The 19,231-nt window shown below is 38.8% G+C and overlaps 1 protein-coding gene across 2 annotated transcripts in view; it reads left to right on the top strand.

The window, feature by feature from the left end:
• Positions 1-19,231, top strand: part of CEP112 (centrosomal protein 112) — a 364,802-nt gene that overhangs the window by 147,756 nt on the left and 197,815 nt on the right. For both annotated transcript variants that reach the window (XM_019516523.1, XM_019516514.1), the window contains exon 18: positions 18,556-18,691. In XM_019516523.1, the coding sequence (XP_019372068.1) occupies positions 18,556-18,691 (136 nt within the window). The remainder of the gene's footprint in view (positions 1-18,555; positions 18,692-19,231) is intronic.

The following is a 19,231-nucleotide window of genomic DNA, read 5'->3' as shown; positions in this document are numbered from 1 at the left end:
AATTCAGCAGTAGTCCTGAAAGCCATTTGCACAATATTTTATGTAAAATTTGAAAAAGTAACAGATAGCAAACTGCTTCCTCCATCATAATTTTATATATATATAACCTCTCAGCCAGTTCTTGTCTTAATCAGAATGGACTGCCTGTCATCTCACATATCATTTTCCAGTAGATAATTTGCTGACTGGTAACTGTCAGCAAACCTGTCTTGCTATAGGACCTTAACTTTGTATGGACAGTTGTTAAATCCTTGAGAGAGATCTTTATTCCATCTCTTACTAAAATGGAATTAAATACATACCAAGGGAGACTAAAAAGGCTAGGATTCTTCAGTTTGAAAAAGGAGGGGGAGGAAATATAGAGGTTTGTAAAATCACGATGGATGTGGACTGTGTAAACAGAGAACTGTTATTCATCAGGTCCCAGAATACTAGAACTCGAACTGAAATTAATAGGAGACAGGTTTAAAACTAACAAGAGCGAGTGCTTTTTACGTAAGGTGTACTTAACTTGTGGAATGCATTGCCGTAGGAGGTGGCAGGGACAGATAGCATAGTCAGGTGCAAAAAGAAACTAGACAAATTCATGGATAACACATCTATTAATAGCATTTGAACTATTGGTTAGAGATGTTTCCTCTGGCATCACTAAAACAATAATAGTGGATGCCAAAGAGGGTATTAAATAAGAGGTAGATCACTCTAGATCTATGTGGCTTAAGCTTTCTATCTAGCATCCACTCTGCCACTATTGGAGAAAGCACACTGAGCTAGATGGACCATTGGTCTGACCTAGTATGGCACTTATGTTTGTAAGAAATTAAATTTAGTTACAGTAACCTCTGCAAGAAAACTTTAGACTTCAGGTGCTCTCCCATCTGCATCCTAAATTCTTGCAAAAAGAAGCATCTGAATTATACCTAAATTAGATAATTAGTAATCTTCCCGAAGGCAAAGTAGACTATGTCAAGGGGACTTTGAGTCCCTATTTGAATTATACTAATGCATTTAGAAAATCACTGAGACTTGCTGTAGCCTTTGGGGATCCATGTTAGGGGAATGCACTTTCCACTCTGTGTGTCTTTAAATGGATTAAGCTTTCTGTTAAAATGTGTTGCCTTGGTGCATGTGATAATGCTCAAAAGTAGTAGGGTTCAGTTGGATAGGAGTAAAGCCCCTGCATGTTCCAAAGATGTCTTCTCTTCTCTAGCTCCTTCAGAGATTTAGTCTTGTTGAGAATCTGTGGTTTAGCAGACATACCTAGTATAGTGGGGGACATGTGGTCTTTTCATAACCTTCACTCTGGCCAGTTTGTGCTGTGAGGATGGTTGGGTAGTTCCAACAAGCACTGCTTTATAGGCCTGTTGAACGCCATCGCAGTGGGGACCCAAATTGTTGCAGGGAGAGAGAGAGAACATAACAGCAGCCTTATGTTTTTGGTGGTTTTATAAACCTTTCTTTCTTTGGCTATAGCAATGACTCTGTTCTGTTGTTACCTACATGGTTTTCTTTTATTTACGAACAAGCTACAATACCCTTGTTTTTTTTGTTTTTGTTTTTGTGAGTTTCTCTCTTCTTTATATCAGATACACAGAAGTTAGGGTCAAACGTAGAAACCAGGAACATTACATAGGGTCTTTCAGCTTTTGAGGTTGTTTTTCCTATACTGAACACTGCAGTCATCCATTTCATCCTTTCCTTTCGGGTTGTCCTAATAAGTGTGGCTGATAAAAACAGTGTGAGGAACATGATGCCCACTTGGGAGAAAGAGATGGCACTCAAATATATATGAGCCAAAAAAACAGTGAGAAATGGATGCGGGCAAAGAAAAATAAAAACAAGCAATTAAAAGAGATGATAAAAGGAGATGGAAAAAAGAGTAACGGACAAGTAGTGGTAATCCAAGCCGTTTTATTTTGGAGAAGACAAATTACATCATTTTACATGAATAGTAATGTGAATTGCCAGTAATCTAGAAATAACCTACCAACATTGGTTTCTTATAATGTATAAAAGTCCATTTCATTGGAGCTGTTGATTTCCATTGGTTTTTAGAAATTACTTTTTTTCACACGTGGTTTTAAGCCAGAATAATTTAGAAAACTGAATTAAATACAAAGAATTAAGAAAACAAATGTCAGAAATCAGTCTGGTAGTGATACTTATTCCCTGCTTGAAATGCATAGGTATCTCTTCATGATACCACTTTTGGCAGTTGAGAAAATTGCTCTGGTGCCATAAAGAAAGGAATCCAGAAGAACTGCAAGGCAAAATGAGCAAAGTAAATTCTTTTAAAAATCAAAACCCGGAATAATTATATTCTGACACTGATGTAAAAATGATTTACAAATTTACCAGTTGTGCCCAGGTCCTGTATAAGCATACTTATTTATAGATTGCGTATGTAGCAGCACTGTGACTAGGTATAAGGTGGAGGTCAGTAAATAAGTTGTAGCTTTAACTAGGATTTTTGTTAGTTAAAACCAGATTCTGAATATTTGCTTTATATTTATATGTTAATATTTTAAAGATAATTGCACAAATCTAACCATTTTCCTATAGTTAATTCCATTTTACCCTGAAAATGAAGAATTTATGTGTATTTGGAAGAACTCTTGTAGGAATGGAAAAACTATTACTATATTGAAAGCAGGAAATAATTAAAGAAATATGAGAGGGCATTGTCTTCAATTCCAAATGTTGCAACAAAGAGCAGTGTTACAAATTTATATTCATGTACATCATGTTGATCATTCTATTTTGTTGATTAAAAAAGTACTCTGTTTCGTTCAGTACAAGGTTTTATAGTATGTTGAGAAAAATAATCATTGTGATTTAAACCCATAGTAATGTTTAAGTGGCTGAAAAGTTTGAATATAATTTTCTCCTGTAGGACAGCTTTTTTTCCCTAGGAATAAATGGAAAAACAACCAGCTGTTCTCCACGCTGTACTCCATTTGAGCATCTGAAACCATTTAGAGCAAAGGCAGTCAAAGTTTCCAGTATATTGTAAACATTCCTCTAGCTGTAGTGAACATGCTGACATAACCCTCACTCTAGGGGGCACAATGTAAAGCATGAACAGAGGACAGAAAGTATGTGGTAACCTTATTTCATAGTCTCACTTTGTAAAAGGAAAAAAGTGTCCCATTAACTGTTTGCAGGCTGCCATTTTCTTTCACAGATTCCTCTAAAGACCTGCTAGTACCAGTGAGATTTATGTTTAAAAGAAAACTCTAATCTTATAGATCTTTTTTCCACATAAAGTGTGATGCATCAGTTCGGAGGATGGAGATATTAATTATGAGCAGAAAGTATATATTGCTCCAAGTCATTTCAATCGTAAAATAAAAATATTGCTTTATGATTTGTATAGCCTAATTGCATCTGAATTGTTGTACTAGGAATGGCCAACTTGCAGCATGGGTCCACAAATGGCACTGGCAGCATGTGTATGCGGCACGTGATGGATCAGGGAGGGGGCAGGCTGCACGGTTGCAGGTAGGGCAGGGAACAGAAAAGAGCAGCAGACCAGGCAGGGAGCACGAACCAGATCAAGGCATGGGAAGAGGTTTGAAGTGGCACTCAGGGAGGGTGCAAAGCTGATTTGTAGCACACGTGCCAAAAACATTGGCCTCCGCTGATGCACATGATCTTGCAAACCTGAGCATGCCTTAACCTGAAGAAATTAATAAAGACATTTGACTTAGAATTGCCTTGAATTTGTAGACGTACATGTAAATGAAAGAAGAATATCCTAGTATTTGCACCATCTTCATCTTCCTTGACCTGCCATTGACAGGCCCATCTTCTTGAAATCTTGTCTTGCCCTGCCTTGGTTTCCATGACACCCTCCTCCTATCTCTTTAATCACTCCCATAGTGTATCTTTCATTCTGATTTCCTTCTCTTCCAATTTTCTGTGGGGTTTACTAGATCCATATCTTGAGTTACCATCTTTTTGTTGCTGCATTTCATCTTTGGGTAATCTCATCGGCAAAAACTAAATAATCTGTTGTCTCTGTGCCAATGACTTGTGCCTCTCTATTCAAACTTCTCTGCTTCTGTCTAAACTGAAAACTGTGTCATTGTCTCTGACATATCTTCATGGCAGTCTGCTTGTCACCTCAACTTTAACATGCCTAAAACACAGCTCTTAATTGTTGTCCCTAAACCCTCTCCTCTCTCTTCTTTCTCAGTCACAGTGGACAGCTTCACCTTTTTGCTTGCTTTTCAGTCCCATAGCTTGGACATCTTATTCTCTGTAGACCCCTTGCTGGGTCATCATATCCAGCCTATGTCTAAACCTTAACGTGTTTTTCTGCCTGACATCTGTAAGATACAGATTTTCCTTTCCAGCCACACAGTTAAAACTCTTGTCAGGCTTTTACCTCACATCTCAATTACTTTGACATCCCTTGAGGACCATCTTTTTGTTCTGTGTTTGTACAGCCCCTAATACCGGGGGGGGTCCTAGTTCATGACGAGTGTTCCCAGGCACTGCAAAAACATGAATAGTAAAAAATAAAAATAGAAATTATTATCTTTAATTATGGTCTGCTTAATAATTAATTTCCAGGACATTCTTGCTGAACATACCTGAATTGTATTTCTATTCTTTTTCATAATACTTATGAAATATGCATTACAAATTAATTAGTGACTTCAGCTGGTATTTTAGTTTGTTATCAACATATAATTTAACAAAAATAAAAGCATATATAATTTATGACAAGACAGTTAAAATAATAGTTATATTAACATTCATTGAAACAGCATATTTGAAAGAATGCAGACCAGGTTTTGTATGATATCATCCAAAATTATGTAAACTGTAAACATTTTATAAGCGGATTCATCTTTTTTCCTGATGCAGTTAAGTTCAATTTAGACTTAAAATCACTGACTAAAAATAAAACTGTTTTCCACTTTAAATTTTTGGTTTATTTCTCTGCAGTGATGAATACAATTTAGAATGCTTTCTCACAACTTAGAAATATTAAAGTGCCCAGGGACAGGACAGGAATGATGTTTTGAAGGCAATAAATATTTCAGCTTCACATTTCAGCCTTTCTTCTTCATTCCTTTGATCTGGCTTTGGTTTAGTTATCATTCCGCTTGAATGACTTCACACTGTCTTTCTTCCTCTCCGCACCAAAAAGAAGTGGTTCTGCACATATTCCATATGCTTAGGCTTTGTCATTATAAGAGATAGCTATAGTTTTCCTCATTGTTTGCTGGTAATAACTGTCTTTAAAATAAGATCTCTGTCCATATCTAAGATGCAGGCTTTTAAAGACAAATGTGTAATTTATATAACAAGCAATTATTTTGCTATCATAGTTTATTAAATGTACTAAAGCTTGAGAAGTAAAATTGTTTTCCTCTGTATTTCAGATAATTCTCTAAAAAAGCAAACATTATTTTTACAGTAAGAGGCATGGAATGTTAATCTTCATTCTACAGGCACATTATCTTAAGCATTAACGTATTATTATGTATTTCTACAGCTGGAAAATCTATTCTGAAAGTTGTATGAAAGGAGTTGCTCTCTTCAGCTGTCATCTTTGAAAGGTCATTATTTTTCACAAGTTATCCCTGTCTACTCACTGAAATACTGTATAACATTTGGACACATTTGAATACTCTTCTATGCCCAGTGATGTCAATGGGAATACATATGGGGGAACGGAGTCCTGCAGCACAGACCAAACTGCAGGGTCAAGGCCTCACTTTATTGAGTGTGTAGAGAGATAAAGTTAGGTAATGAAACAGATGGGGAGGGGGGAGAGTATATGAATCTTTTAATGGTTTCTTTGTGTTTGTGTCTTTATAGACAAAAGCAAGAATTCTTGTGAGTGATATCTTTTATTGGACCAACTGCCTGGTTGGAATAGTTGTATATAAGCTTTTGGGTATCACATGTATCCTTTAGGCCTCTGGGAGAGAAGCAGACACAGCAGGGCTAAGCAGCAAATTGAACAAAAAGCTTGTGTAAAAGTTTCTGTACAAGTAAAAACAAGATATAAGAGAAATTATCAGGTAGCCAACAGATAGGAAGATGCAGTAAAAATCTGATACTGGAAGAACAAGTTTGTTTAGGTGAGTCATCACCTGTGAGGTGCAGAGATAAATTCTATTACAGTGGACCACAAACTCATTGTCTGTGTTAAGTCTTTGGTACTTAGGGTGCGTACACACGTGCTACCTTTCTAGCAGCTAAGTCTATTTAACTTTTTTAAGTTGACTTAACTGTCAGAGCATAAGAATGTATGTGGAGCAGAGTCAACTTAAATGCGGCACAAAAATACACTTCCGAGGTGTTTTATCTTGTATCGCATTATTTTTGTTAATTCTAAAGGGCTACTGCAGGGGCGGGCTCACATGATGACTGCCACCATGTCAAGGAGCTGTACATGTGTACACTCCAATGTGGCTTAAGTCAACTTAGTTAACTTTATTTAGTTAAGTCGCCTTATTTTAAGTTGACATATGCACACACTGTTAGTGTCCAATAGGCTAATGAGTTTTTTCCCCACGCTTGCATTTCAAAGATGTTTGGTAGATTTCCTGTGAGCAGGAGAATTGTGTGGTCAGGCAGGGAGTGATTTATTTGTGAAAAAGAAATGTTATCCTACCTGTGTTAAGGCAGGGATGGGTCTCATTAGGTACCTGTTTATAGACAAAAACATTACAGCAGATTAAGAAATACCAGGTGCCCAAACAGTTTTTTCTAATTCTTTCTTTGGGAAATGCCAACTGTAGATCTGCAGAACAGGATACATTTAAAATTTTGAATTTACGATTGTGCAGCATATTCCGTGATTATTATTTAAATGGACTTCAAATAACAGACTGTAAAAATAAAAACAACGCCCCCATACAAATAATTAAAATAAACTATACCTAGGGTGATCATATTTCCCTGGTTACAAAGCTGGGAACTCTGCTCTGTCCCTGGCATTCCACAGAAACAGGGAAAAAAGCATTCATTTGAACTCATGGTTTGATAATATGGAGGAGGAACTCCCACATACTTGCATGTTTCTCAGTTACGCTGCTAAAAGTCGTCCAGGCTAAGCGTTGGACAAAACCTCCATTAATTCCCACATGATGTAATTTGGCAAAACAACTAAATCAACAAGGGCTAGAGTATATAGCAGTATCCTTTCATTGGCAGGACCGTATACAGGTGGTTGGAAGTACTTCTCTGGCATTTAGAGCAAACACATTTTTGGTTTGGTGATAGAATTATATGACCTGCCTGTTTGTAAGACCTTAGTACGATGGAGTTTTGGTGGTTTCTTTTTTTTTTTTTTTCTTGAAGAGTTTTCTACTCCCATTCACTTACGTGTGAACTTAGTGAAGAAAACAGTCCTGATGTTTGGCATCTGTAATGTAGTATGCAAAATGACAGTTATTTGGCTGCATTTCAGGAGATGCACATCGGTTCATCTGTACAGTGTTTGTACAGCACTTTGAAATGGCATGATGGAACTTGCCACATTTGTATACTGTATTAGACAAATCCATACAGGATAAGTTAAGCAGTGGATATTAATAAAATAGGGCTTTTATTATTGGTCTTTTAAATGTGTGGATGAAAAACTCTGTTTTATACTTAGATTACACGTGCAATATTTTGACTGAGAACAAACATTTTCCTTTCAAAATGGAGGACACTTTCCTTTATTGCATTTAGAATATCATGGAAAACCTTGTTAAAGTATACCTGTGAAATGATGTCAGAAAATGCAATACTGTTTAATTTCTTCTTGCCATGTAGGAGGGAAGAAAAAGACAAGAACAGGTTCTGCACATTTACATTAATATCAATGCAAAGTGACTTCTTTAAGCTTTAATCAAGACCCTGTACATTCTTACAAGCATACCAAAGAGCACGGTCTGCCCCACATGCTCTGTATAGCATTTTGTTTAATTCTGTAAAGTATTTTGCCATGTAGCTTCTATAAGGCACTTTATGAAGATCATATACCACAGACTATACTTTTCTGCACCAGTTAGTTTCAGTGTAACAGTGGGTTTTAAATTCATAGAAAAGATTGGAGCATTTTTTCTCCGAGGAAGCCAGTAACATTCAGTGGGGCAAAATGGCACTGGTGATATGACATTTTGTACGTTGTGACGTCATTTAATTTGAGAATTTGAAGGAAAGCATAAAAGTAAACCACTGTTAAGATTACCAAGGACTATTATGCAGGAGGTGGAATAAGGTGACTATTAGACAACACAATACTATACTGTAGAATAGTGAAAATGTATCCATCTGAAGCTGCAGATGGCATTTGAGATTGATTCTAGTTACCCATTTGGCATTTAACTAGGCTACTAGATACAGAACTTTAGGAAACATGCCAGGGGATGTTAGTAACTTCAAATAAGTCAGCGTTGTCACTCATTCCTAAGACTAAAAGATATCTCTTCCATAAACTAGAAGAAGAAAGATAAAAGGATGAACTGATTTACAGTGCCTTGGGATATAAGCAAGTGTTTTAACTGTAAAAATATGTCTGCTTACAGTATTTTCCATACAATAGTGCCTTTCATTTTAAAAAGTCCCAAGCACTTTAAATTTTAAACTATGTATATGGACCTCCGTTCTTTAACAAAGATCAGAACATCAACAAAGCTTACAGCAATGCAATTAGAACAGAAAGCAAATAAGAATACATTTTTCATCAAATAATGGAAAGAAATATAGGTACATGAGAGGATCTATTTACTCAAATTGTAGTGGGAACAGGACATTGCTAGACTTTCCCAACCTATGGATATGCAATACTTTGTCATGGCAACAAGGCTGTAGTGAGTAGCATATGGATTTGTTTGGTAATTTGATATGCTTAAATAGTTTTCACATAAATAGCTAAGCTGGTAATGTGAACAAAGTAAGGATTTTACCTTCCGATGTATATGCATATTAGTTTTGATAGTAGCATTGTAATAGGTACATATTTAAGAGACCCATTATCATGTACAGGTTTATTTCTGTTTCAGCATATCAGAGGTCATGTTCTCGAAATTCAGGCAATGGTTTAAGATAGGGAGTGGCAACATTTTATTGTCAGGGGAGCTGAAATGACTCTGCTTAGGCAGAAGAGGGGCAGGCATTAGGACCCAGCCTCTGTAGCTGCTGCTTCCCAATGCTCAGCTGCAACATGGCATGGCATTACATGGTGTTGCGCTTGCCACTCCTCCCACTCACCTCGCCTCCAACACTGTCGTGGCCACCTGTGGGAGCTTCCTGCTCACCGCTGCCACACCACTGCCGCTGACACCACTGCCTGTGGCCAACCATCGTGCCACCCCAGCCTTGGGAGGCACCTGACGTTCATGCTGTGGAAGACAACAAAAGCAGACAGGCTTTTTGGAGCTAATCAAGAGGTAGCTTAATGTCCTTCCTTGGAAAAGTTGTTTAAGAAGAGCTTGAACTAATGAGGCTTTGTTTTCTTAATGGGTTGGTAAACTCTAAGTTAGGGGTGATAAATATTCCCTGCTGGGCAGCTCAGGATGGGGGGAATAATCAGAGGTCCTGCTGGGGCCTGGTCACACCCCTCTCAGCTCAGCACTGTAGAAGTGGTGGGAGGGCTGCTTTAGCTCCCCTCAGCTTCTAGCCTGAGTCACTGCAGGCTTGTGTCTGATTGTTTTCAGTCCAGAGGGGATGTCTGGGCAGTTACAAAGTGATTTAGCCCAGCCAGGTTAAACTAACCTGCAAAGATTGAATCAGTTCAGGCTCAGACTTTTTGAATGTCTGTCCCTAGCCCTAGAGAGCAGAGGGGCAGGACCAGCCCTGCTCTCTGGAACAGACAGCACAACACAGTCCAGGGCTGCGGGATGCCGGGGGACTCTGATTAAACTTGAACCAGGAAGGGGTGTGGGACAGGAGTTTCATAAACCGGTTTGACCTAAATCAGTTAAGTCTGATAGTATATTCAACCTTATCTTAAACCAGCTTCCGCCATTTTGAGATGGGTTTAGGTGCACTGCACTTCTATTTTGGTACCGGTCTAAACCAGTTTCTGATCACTTAAACTGGTTTATGTGTAACTTCTGTCCTTAACCATGCTGCCCAGCTGTGATGTGGCCTGGGTGTTGTTCCCCATTCACTAGAGCCAACTGACTGCAGTGCAGTGCAGGAACAGTGCCAAATGCCACTGAAGCCACAGCTCCACAGGCCAAATCCATCCCATGGGCTGTGGGTTGCTCACCCCTTGTTTAAGCCCTTAGTGACTGCCTTTGCAAGTTTGTAATTAAGTATAAATCTCCATATTAAATGGCTATGTTGCCAAGAAGGATAGAGTTTTATTGGACAGCCTTCTTCGCTGCAACAAAAAGTTGTAAAGGAGTAAGTGCTTACAAGTAGAATGTCCTGCTCTTCAGCTGTTTGTTTGTATTGCTATTGTTTGTTTGTTTAGAAAAGTCTGTGCAACCTGGAGTATTTTACTCTTTTCAGTCCAAAGAAACAATGGAGGCAATTAAACTTCAGTGTTTAATTTTTTGATTAACCACTGATCAGTGGTTAATTTTTCCAAAGGCATCCCCTCCATAAATCCAGATCGTACACCCCGTTACCTGGCACTGAGTTCTTAAAGGTTTGCAAGGTAGCATTATCTAGTTGTATTAAAAAAAGCTGGACTTGAAGTCAGTGATTTTAGATTATTCCCTGGCAATAATTCTCTGGATGATATAGGGCAAATTACTTAATCTGTGCAGTTTAATCTCTCCAGAAGTGTTGCAAAGTTTAATGAATGTTTTCAAACCATTTAATTCTACCCTAGAGAATTTTGCTGATTGGAAAAAAATCAAGACATTGCTTGCTGTGCTCCTGAAAATAGTTCACAGTAATGTTTAATTTTGTTTCTTTCGGTGGTATTCGTTGATATGATACCTCATTACTTAAATATGCATCAGACAGAACCTGATTTTGCAGGACTTGAACATCTTCATAGAATCATAGTACCCATGAGTCGGAAGGGACCTAGACAGATCATCTAGTCCGACCCCCTGCCATGGGCAGGAAGGAGCACTCGGGGTGGCAGGGGTCATAAGACCCCAGCCAGGTGCCTGTCCAGTCTCCTCTTGAAGATTTCCAGGGAAGGAAATCTTCCCTGGAAATCACCACCTCTCTGGGAAGGCTATTCCAGGCTCTGGCCACCCTTACAGTGATTTGGCTTCAAGTTTGGAAAACTTGCAAGTTACATTCATGCTGTAGCTCACAGTGGTTTATCTTTCAGTCTCTTCACCATTTCTTTTGGGTTAGAGGCTTACTTTTGCATTTTTCCAGAGAGGAATCTCATGATCCACTCCACTTTCAGGCTGGGTTCAGTGCTAGCTATATAGTACCTCCAAAAGGGTATCTTTGAAGCTACACTGTGTTTGTCCAAGGCTTTTGCCACCTAGTTTGGGCCTAGGGTAATTTGTTTCAGGGACAGATTTAATAAGGTTCTGAACCCTACTAAGAAGAGTAACTGGGAAGTCTTTCTCTTTTGGTACCCCTGAATTTGAATCAGATGTTCTTCTCCTGGTCCGACTAAGCCACTTCACTGTGACTTAAATGCATTTATGGATGGGAGACCAGAGTTGAATGGCAGGTTTTAAGCAAGAGCCACCCAGGATTTTAGGTTGCAGTATCCAAGCCAAATGAGTTGAGGTGGCCCGTGAAATCTTTCTATATCTTTGATATTAACACAATGAAAGTCATCCTGGGATCAGGCATCTTTATGTTAGGAGTATTCTAGGATTGTCTGAGCTGCATTTCCTTTTAATGTGTGTTCAAGAAAAAAAGAATGAAAATTGAAATAAAAAGACCTAAGTTTCCAAAATACCTCAGCTTTAAGAGTAGTGCTAGAAAGCAGATATATTTTCAGCGCAATCCTTTTTATACATTTTTAATGCCTGAACTGTTGAATATTTACTACCCAGATGAAATTCTCTTTATTCTTTTAGTAGGGAAGACAGTTGGAATCATTAAGACCATTTCATCGAACAGAGCAGCATCGTACAGTGCAACTCCACCGTGATTCTGAGTACTTCCTTCATTGTTCTCTTCCATTATGTGCTCCAGGGCCCACTGTTATTGTTACTATATTCTCCCTTTTTTCCTTTAAATTTCATTTTAGCAACAGTGTAATTATATCATGGCTTGCCATCAGCCTTCCACTCAAAAAACCCCAAAACCCAAAAATCCTAATAATAATGAAATGTTAGTCGTTCATCCGTATTCGAGCTGACCAGTAGCTAGTGTTACTGCAAGGCCTGGCTTCTGGTCTTTGCCACAGCCCTTAGCATGGGCTAAGCATCACCTCCCCAAGAAATAGCCCCCGAAGACATTTTTGCTTCATCATACCACTGTGCAACAGTCCCTCCTCCGCTTTCCATCCATCTTTTGGGAAGTATAGCTTACTGCAGGCACTCATCGGCAAGTTGTTATATCCCCTCAATTATTGCAGATATGCTGGCAGGGCTGTCCAATTTGTGGCCTGTGAGGGGTTCATTTTTTACCCAGGAGCTCCTGCCTGGGTGCCACTCCCCCAACCACTGCTATCCTCAGGGTCTCTGGGTTTCCTATTCTCCTGCAGCTTCTGCCTCCTGCTCCCACCCCTGGGGGCAATGCAGGACAGTATTGTCTGTGGGGCCCGAGGGAGCCTGTGACTTGGTGGGGCTTGGGGCACACATATGCATTGACTTGGGGGACAGTCCTGGCATCCCAGTGGGTGCCCTGCAGCTGGAGCAGGTGCAGTCCATGCAGTGTGTAGCCCTATGGCCGCTCTGAAGTTAGACAGCTCAGGTGTACAGTTTTTCCATTGGATTGCTAGTCATCTGCTTCAGAAATTATATACAAGTTGATGATGAGTAGCCTTGCTTGCACTGATAGGACTAAATCCAAAGAAATTATAGCTACACAGGGATTTTTACCATCAAGGATTCTGATCTCTTCTTGCGTATTAAAGAATCTAGTCACAAGACGTTAACCTAACAGATTTGAAACGGGTTTTGTAGAAATGCTGTCCCTAATTTTATTTATTGCACATTCAGGTCCACAATGCAAAGTTTAGTTAGACATATCAAGTGGGATGCTTAGAAGAAAGCATGCTTTGCTTAGGTGTTACTTAGAAAATACCCTCCCTTCGTTAAGGGAACTGAAGGAGGGTGTGACTAGCACATGCCAAATGGAGCATAAATGAAACCATCCATGTATATGATATGTTAACAAATATTTACAGCATGGAAAAGGAGAGTGTTTTTCCATGCTGCAGCATGTTTCACTCTGAGTTTCTGCATGTATTCCTTGACAGTAAACTACGTTTCATACCTGACCTCTATGTGCATGTCATTATATTGTGAAAACACACTTAGCTGTAAAATGCATCCATATCAAAAATACTTTCTTATTCCCACCAAACCTGCAAAGCATTATTTTGCTTAGACACTAAGTGGGTTTCCAGAGCTGTCAGAAATGGTAGAGGGCCTGGCAAACAGATTCCATGGTCAGGAGCTCAATTGACTGTATTATTTTTACAAGAAAACATTATGGACTGTTATTGCGTAGAAAATTGCAGTATTATTTAAAAACCCTATGAGCTATGAATAGAATGTGTGTTCAGAAGTGGAAGTTGAGAACGAATTTTCCATGGAAGTTTTGCGTGTTTCTTTATACATATAACATACACAGATGTGTCAATTCTACCCTGTTATAATTATTAGTCTAATAGAAGAGGTCTTTCCCACCATGGTTTGACAGTGGGCTGGTGTTGCCTTTTTATTTTGTTTGGTATGCAGAGGCCTTTGGGCCTCAAAAACTTTACAAACAGTATTACTGGTTCACACTGCAGCCAAGAGAGCATCTTGAGGTTATTCTGTATCTTACATAAATCACTGAACCTCCACTGCTTTCCACTGATTTGATGTGTAATGCTGTCATATCTTACTGCACTTGGTTATTAACTCCAGGAAGACAGTTTAAAAGGCAAGGAAAATTCTTACCATGAAGCATTAAGGAAAATTATTTTACATGTTGTTATTCTTCATTTATCAGTATATTTCACATTACTTCTTTCTCCAATTCTTATCATAGACTTCATAGTCACCTTTAACTGAGATGATTTGTGCTTGTATAAGACATTTAATTCTGTTACCATATCCTTTAGACATTAAAACAAGAGGAATTTTCTGCTTTTATAAATAAATTGGGGCCAAAATGTAAATTCACCCTATTTTTATATTCATGCTGGCTCAGCTTTAGGGGATTTGAGTGATGTAATTGCATTGTACTAGGCCCCACAACTAGTACAACAAAAAAAAATAATCTTCAAAGTAAATATTTCAGTGTTTCATGCGAAGCACACTGCTCAGTGTCTTGGAAAAAAAAAGTAAAGCCTTTCTTATACACGTCCATTGTTGTACATGTTTTCTAAGCTCCAGTATAAATCTTAAATGCATAAAAAGTAGAAAGACCTGGCTCTCTCACCCCTGAAAAGAAATGAAGTCTTATTCCTGGTTATAATGAGCATGTTATATCTATTTATGGGATTAAATCCTGGAAAGAAAAGAAGGTACATAAAATCAAGTTCCTAAAAGTATAGTTCATTGCATCTACCTTACAATATTTTAGTATGAAACTGTATTCTTCAAGGAAGTAGGTGTGTGAAAACAATTGGGAAATTCACTTCTAGCACAAAGACTAGCTTTATCAGGAAATGATATGGCTAGACATTGTGTTCTGTTGCCTCTTGTCAGTTATTGGGGATAATTTGGTAGACTGCATTGTAGCTTTTGCTTCTGCCTCGGAGCTGATGTTAGTCTCAGATGTGAAGGAGGGAAAAGTTGTCATTCAGGGCACAGTCCACTGAACTGGAGCCTTGGCAAAGGAGGATATTGAGTTTCCCCTTGCAACATTTCCTTTGAATCATTTCAGTTAGGCAGCCCCTGCTTGGATCACGGTACTAGGATCTCTTCAGTTTGTATAATGCTGTGTATCACTTTAAGGAAGTTCTGTAGCACCCAGGGACCCAGCCGAGTTTCCCCAGAGGTTCAGAAGAGGGAAAGGGTGGTACTGTATGTGTTTTCTTTATCTCTACCCTGACCCATCTACATTCCCCAGTTTCCATTTGCAGAGAATCTCCTTAGGGCCTGGGTTTCCAGGGTAGTGTACAGCCAAGTATCTCAGCCTCCTGATTTGGTATTTAAAGACGATTCTAGGGAGCTGAGCCATCACCAATACATGTTGTCTGAGAAACTGACCTTTTTTTAGGTTGTAATGATGCTTTCTTAAATTATAGATTTCATAGACATTTGGGCTGGAAGGGACCCCAGAGGATCCTCAAGTCCAGCCCCCTGCCCCGGGGGCAGGAAGTCAGCAGGGGTCATAGGATCCCAGCAAGATAAACATCCAAATGTGTCTTGAAGGCGTTCAGTGTGGGTGCTTGAACCACCTCTGGCGGCAGTCTATCCCAAAACTTGGGGCCTGGACAGTGAAGAAGTTCTTCCTTATGTCCAGCCTGAACTGGTCCTGGTAGAGTTTGTGACAGTTCGATCTTGTCATCCCTTGGGGCGCTCTGGTGAACAGATGTTCCCCCAGATCCTGATGAGCACCCCGCTAAACTTATAGGTGGCTACCGGATCACCCCTGAGCCTGCACTTTTCCAGGCTGAAGAGCCCCATGGCTTCTGGCTAATGGTGTATGATTGTCATTCAGATCTAGATATTGAGAACATTCCCTAGAATGACTGAGTTTAAAGAAAAAAACCTATATGCTGATTTTGTCATTTATCTGTATATAATCTTTTGAAAATGTAAATGGTTTATTACTTAAAGGATTAGGAGTCAGAACGTCTGGAGTCTGCTTGTGGTAGGGATGTGCAGCACCAATCCAGTCACAGTGGTGTGTACACGTGTTGGCGACTTACTTTCAGCTGTTGTGAGTTGATAGAACTATTGCCAACAAAACTTCAGAGCGTAGACAAGGTCTTTGGTTTCTCAGTTTTAATTGAAACACGAAGAAGTAAAAACCACTGTTGGCTCAATATGGAAAGACCTAAACAGAGACAAATCACAGGGAAAATGAGAGCAGAGTGAGAATAACTTAACAGCTCAATGAGGTTTCTCAGTAATTGAGAATCAATCTTTTAAAAAGTTTCATGGATTAAAACGAGTGTTACAGAAGTGAAACATTTTTTGTGTGAAGAAGAAACATCAGGTACTTCTAAGTTGTAGAAGTGGATGAGAGTATGTATGCAAGTGGATGGGAACTATTGAATGACTGAAGGACTGAATCATACTATTTCTAAATAGAAACTGGGAAGTAGAGCTGTTTTAATGGTGAGCGTAAAGTACGTTTGCCTATATGTTATGCATATCATCTAACAATATTGCAGTAAGAGTATAAAAAGGCTTATGTGGTTGGTAAAAAATAATAGCAAGAACAATTTTCATCAAACGAAGTTCAGTTAAAATAACCACGTTCACTATTGTACGCAGTTTCTTGTTTACTTGGCGGGGGAAAAGATAAACACATATGATAAGAAGAAAAATAATCTATGCATGTTTGAATAACCCAACAGTGGTAGAGAGCAGCATCATTTTGCAGCATTTTCCTAAATATGTGTAAAACAAAGTAGTAGTAGTCATTACCTACACTGATTTGAATATTTTTTTGAGAAAGAAGTCCCCACTCCAGTTCAGCTCCTTCCCTCCCCTAACATACTTGTGAAGATACAGTATATGTTACTTGTCTCATTGTTCAACTCTGGGATGAAAGGCACAGGAAGAAATGTGTGCGCCACAACTTTAAAATATCAGAACTGGATGCTTCCTGTGTTTCATAAAGATCGAGCACTGGCAGGGATAGACTGACTTGCTGAGCTGCTCTCTTTCCATCTCTAATGTGTCTGATCCTTTGTTTTGTATGCAACCATTTCCATCAAAAACAGGAACTTTGTCACAGGGTGCTGCCTTTTTACCTGTAAGATAAAAATGCTAGTCACAATCTCCTGATTTATCACTTTTTTTCTATTATAAGCAGTTGGTTGTGCCAACTGCAATGCAGGCTATCAACACAACCATGCTAAGCTTTATACTAAACCACGCTAAGTTTTATACTAAACTCTCTGTGAACTGGACTTCGATGTGCTGACGTAAAAAGTAACATATCTAAAATGTCTTATTTTTTGCCTTCCACATGAAAGTTTGCACCAGGATGTCTTTAATATATGTACAGATTATCATGATGGAGACATCTGATGCATCGTTACAAAGATCAAAAGTCCATGATATTTATATTTATCTGTATATCATGATAAAGTTTGCTACATAATGATCAAATTGTACATATTTTAAACAGTTTAATCCAAATATGAGCATACAGCATGGCAAACAATAAACTATTATTTTCCTAATAGGCAGTACTATGAGATAGAAAGATGCTTGGAAATTCTACAAGCACTGAATGTATAACATAATAGCAAGGGCTTTCACTGGATTGGTTAAGGCTAGGAACAGAAATTACACATATACTGGTATAAGTGATCAGAAACCAGTTCAGATCTGTAACACAACAGAAGTTCAGTGTACATAAACTGTGTTCAAAATGGCTGAGACCAGTTAAAGATAAACCTATATGGGTGTTGTATCAGACTTAATTAATTTAGGTTAAATCAGTGTATTGAACTTCTGTTCCAGATCCGTTCCAGATTCAAAGTAACTCACATCCCAGTTAACCCAGCATCTCAGGATCCTTTGCACCTCCCCTGCAAACCCCACTCCTCACAGGGTGGGCAGGCTAATCTTGGCCCAAACTGTCTTCTCCAGCCAAGCAGGGAGGCATGGTCTAGCACCCCCTGGCTTCTGGCCTGGGCTGCTGCAGGCATGTGGCTGCATTTCCTGAATCAAAAGTGAGTGTCTATTCACTTGTTTATCAATTCAATCTATGCAGTTTAGAGTAATCTGCGAAGATTGAATTGGTTCAACCTTGGGCTTTTTGACCGTCTGTACTTAGCTTAAGTAACCCATAAGCCTCATATTTTCAATGCTTGTTTGTTTTGATATATTCTAGGGAATGAGTAACCCCTTGTTGGTTTTAGCAGAGATGGTGCTGGGGATCTAACTGTTTTCATCTGATAATAGAATAATATAATCTTACTACAAACCATTGTCCTCATTGTAAAATTAGTTGAATATATGTTAGAGCTATTAATGGCAATATTAAAGAAAAAAGGTTATATGTGGTCGTAATAAGGATGTGTTATTTAAGTGGTCCTGGTACAGGGTTTATAAAATAGCATTAATTTCATGGATTATAGTACTATATTTAGGCTTGCCAAATTGAATAGAGAAAGTGAAAATAACTCTAGACTTCTTACCCAGGTTGCTATTTTGTTCTTCAAAGTATTACTGAGGCAAGTTTGGCATAAGCTGGGACAGGAAATTGAAACCCTGAATACTATTTTAAACTGATAGGGTTAAAGGCCTTTCTTTTACACCAGCACACTTGTTCTTTTATTTGATACTTGAACTCTAAAAATTTTCTGTGACTTTCTAGGGAGAAGGAGGAGCAGCTGACTCGGGTGACAGAGGTACAGAGGCTGCAGGCCCAGCAGGCAGATGCTGCCCTGGAGGAGTTTAAGCGGCAGGTGGAGCTGAACTCAGAAAAAGTCTACGCTGAAATGAAACAGCAGGTGAGAAGGTCACAATGCCAGCTTTTCTGAGACTCTCTGTCTCAGTAGGATAGCATATTCTGATCTTGTAATGCCAGAAACATGCTTCACTTGATAGTGCTACATCAAAATCTTTCACAATGTAGTGTCTTTCCTAGCTAGTCAAAAAAGGATGTTAGCAATTGATTCATCTTTATAACAAAGCGAGATTTGTCATTGTTATAAAGCTATCTGCAGTTGTATTTCTGATTAGAGCTTTTCCAGGAGTTATGCTATAAAGCGTTAGTTCAAACAGTTTTACAGAATGATGTTTATAATTCCCCCATGTAAGTGTTCTCCCTCTTCTTTTAGGGACAAGTTATTCACCCATTAAAGGGAATTTGCTGTCAATGTCAATAAAATATGGGTGGGCCATACAGTACTACAACTAATGCTCAAAAATGTTTTCCCCCACTTCAAAATTATTTATAATTATTTACTTGTATGGCACTTAAAACGTGCTATTTGCTCACAGAACAAACAAGACGTAAGGTGTTTGCCACTAGGAGAGTTCAGCTTTTA

The sequence above is a fragment of the Gavialis gangeticus genome, unplaced genomic scaffold (genome assembly GCF_001723915.1).
Source record: "Gavialis gangeticus isolate Ggan-Ray unplaced genomic scaffold, GavGan_comp1, whole genome shotgun sequence".
NCBI lineage: Eukaryota > Metazoa > Chordata > Crocodylia > Gavialidae > Gavialis > Gavialis gangeticus.
The sequence above is the reverse complement of the archived record's forward strand: the minus strand, read 5'-3'. Positions and strand labels throughout refer to the sequence as shown.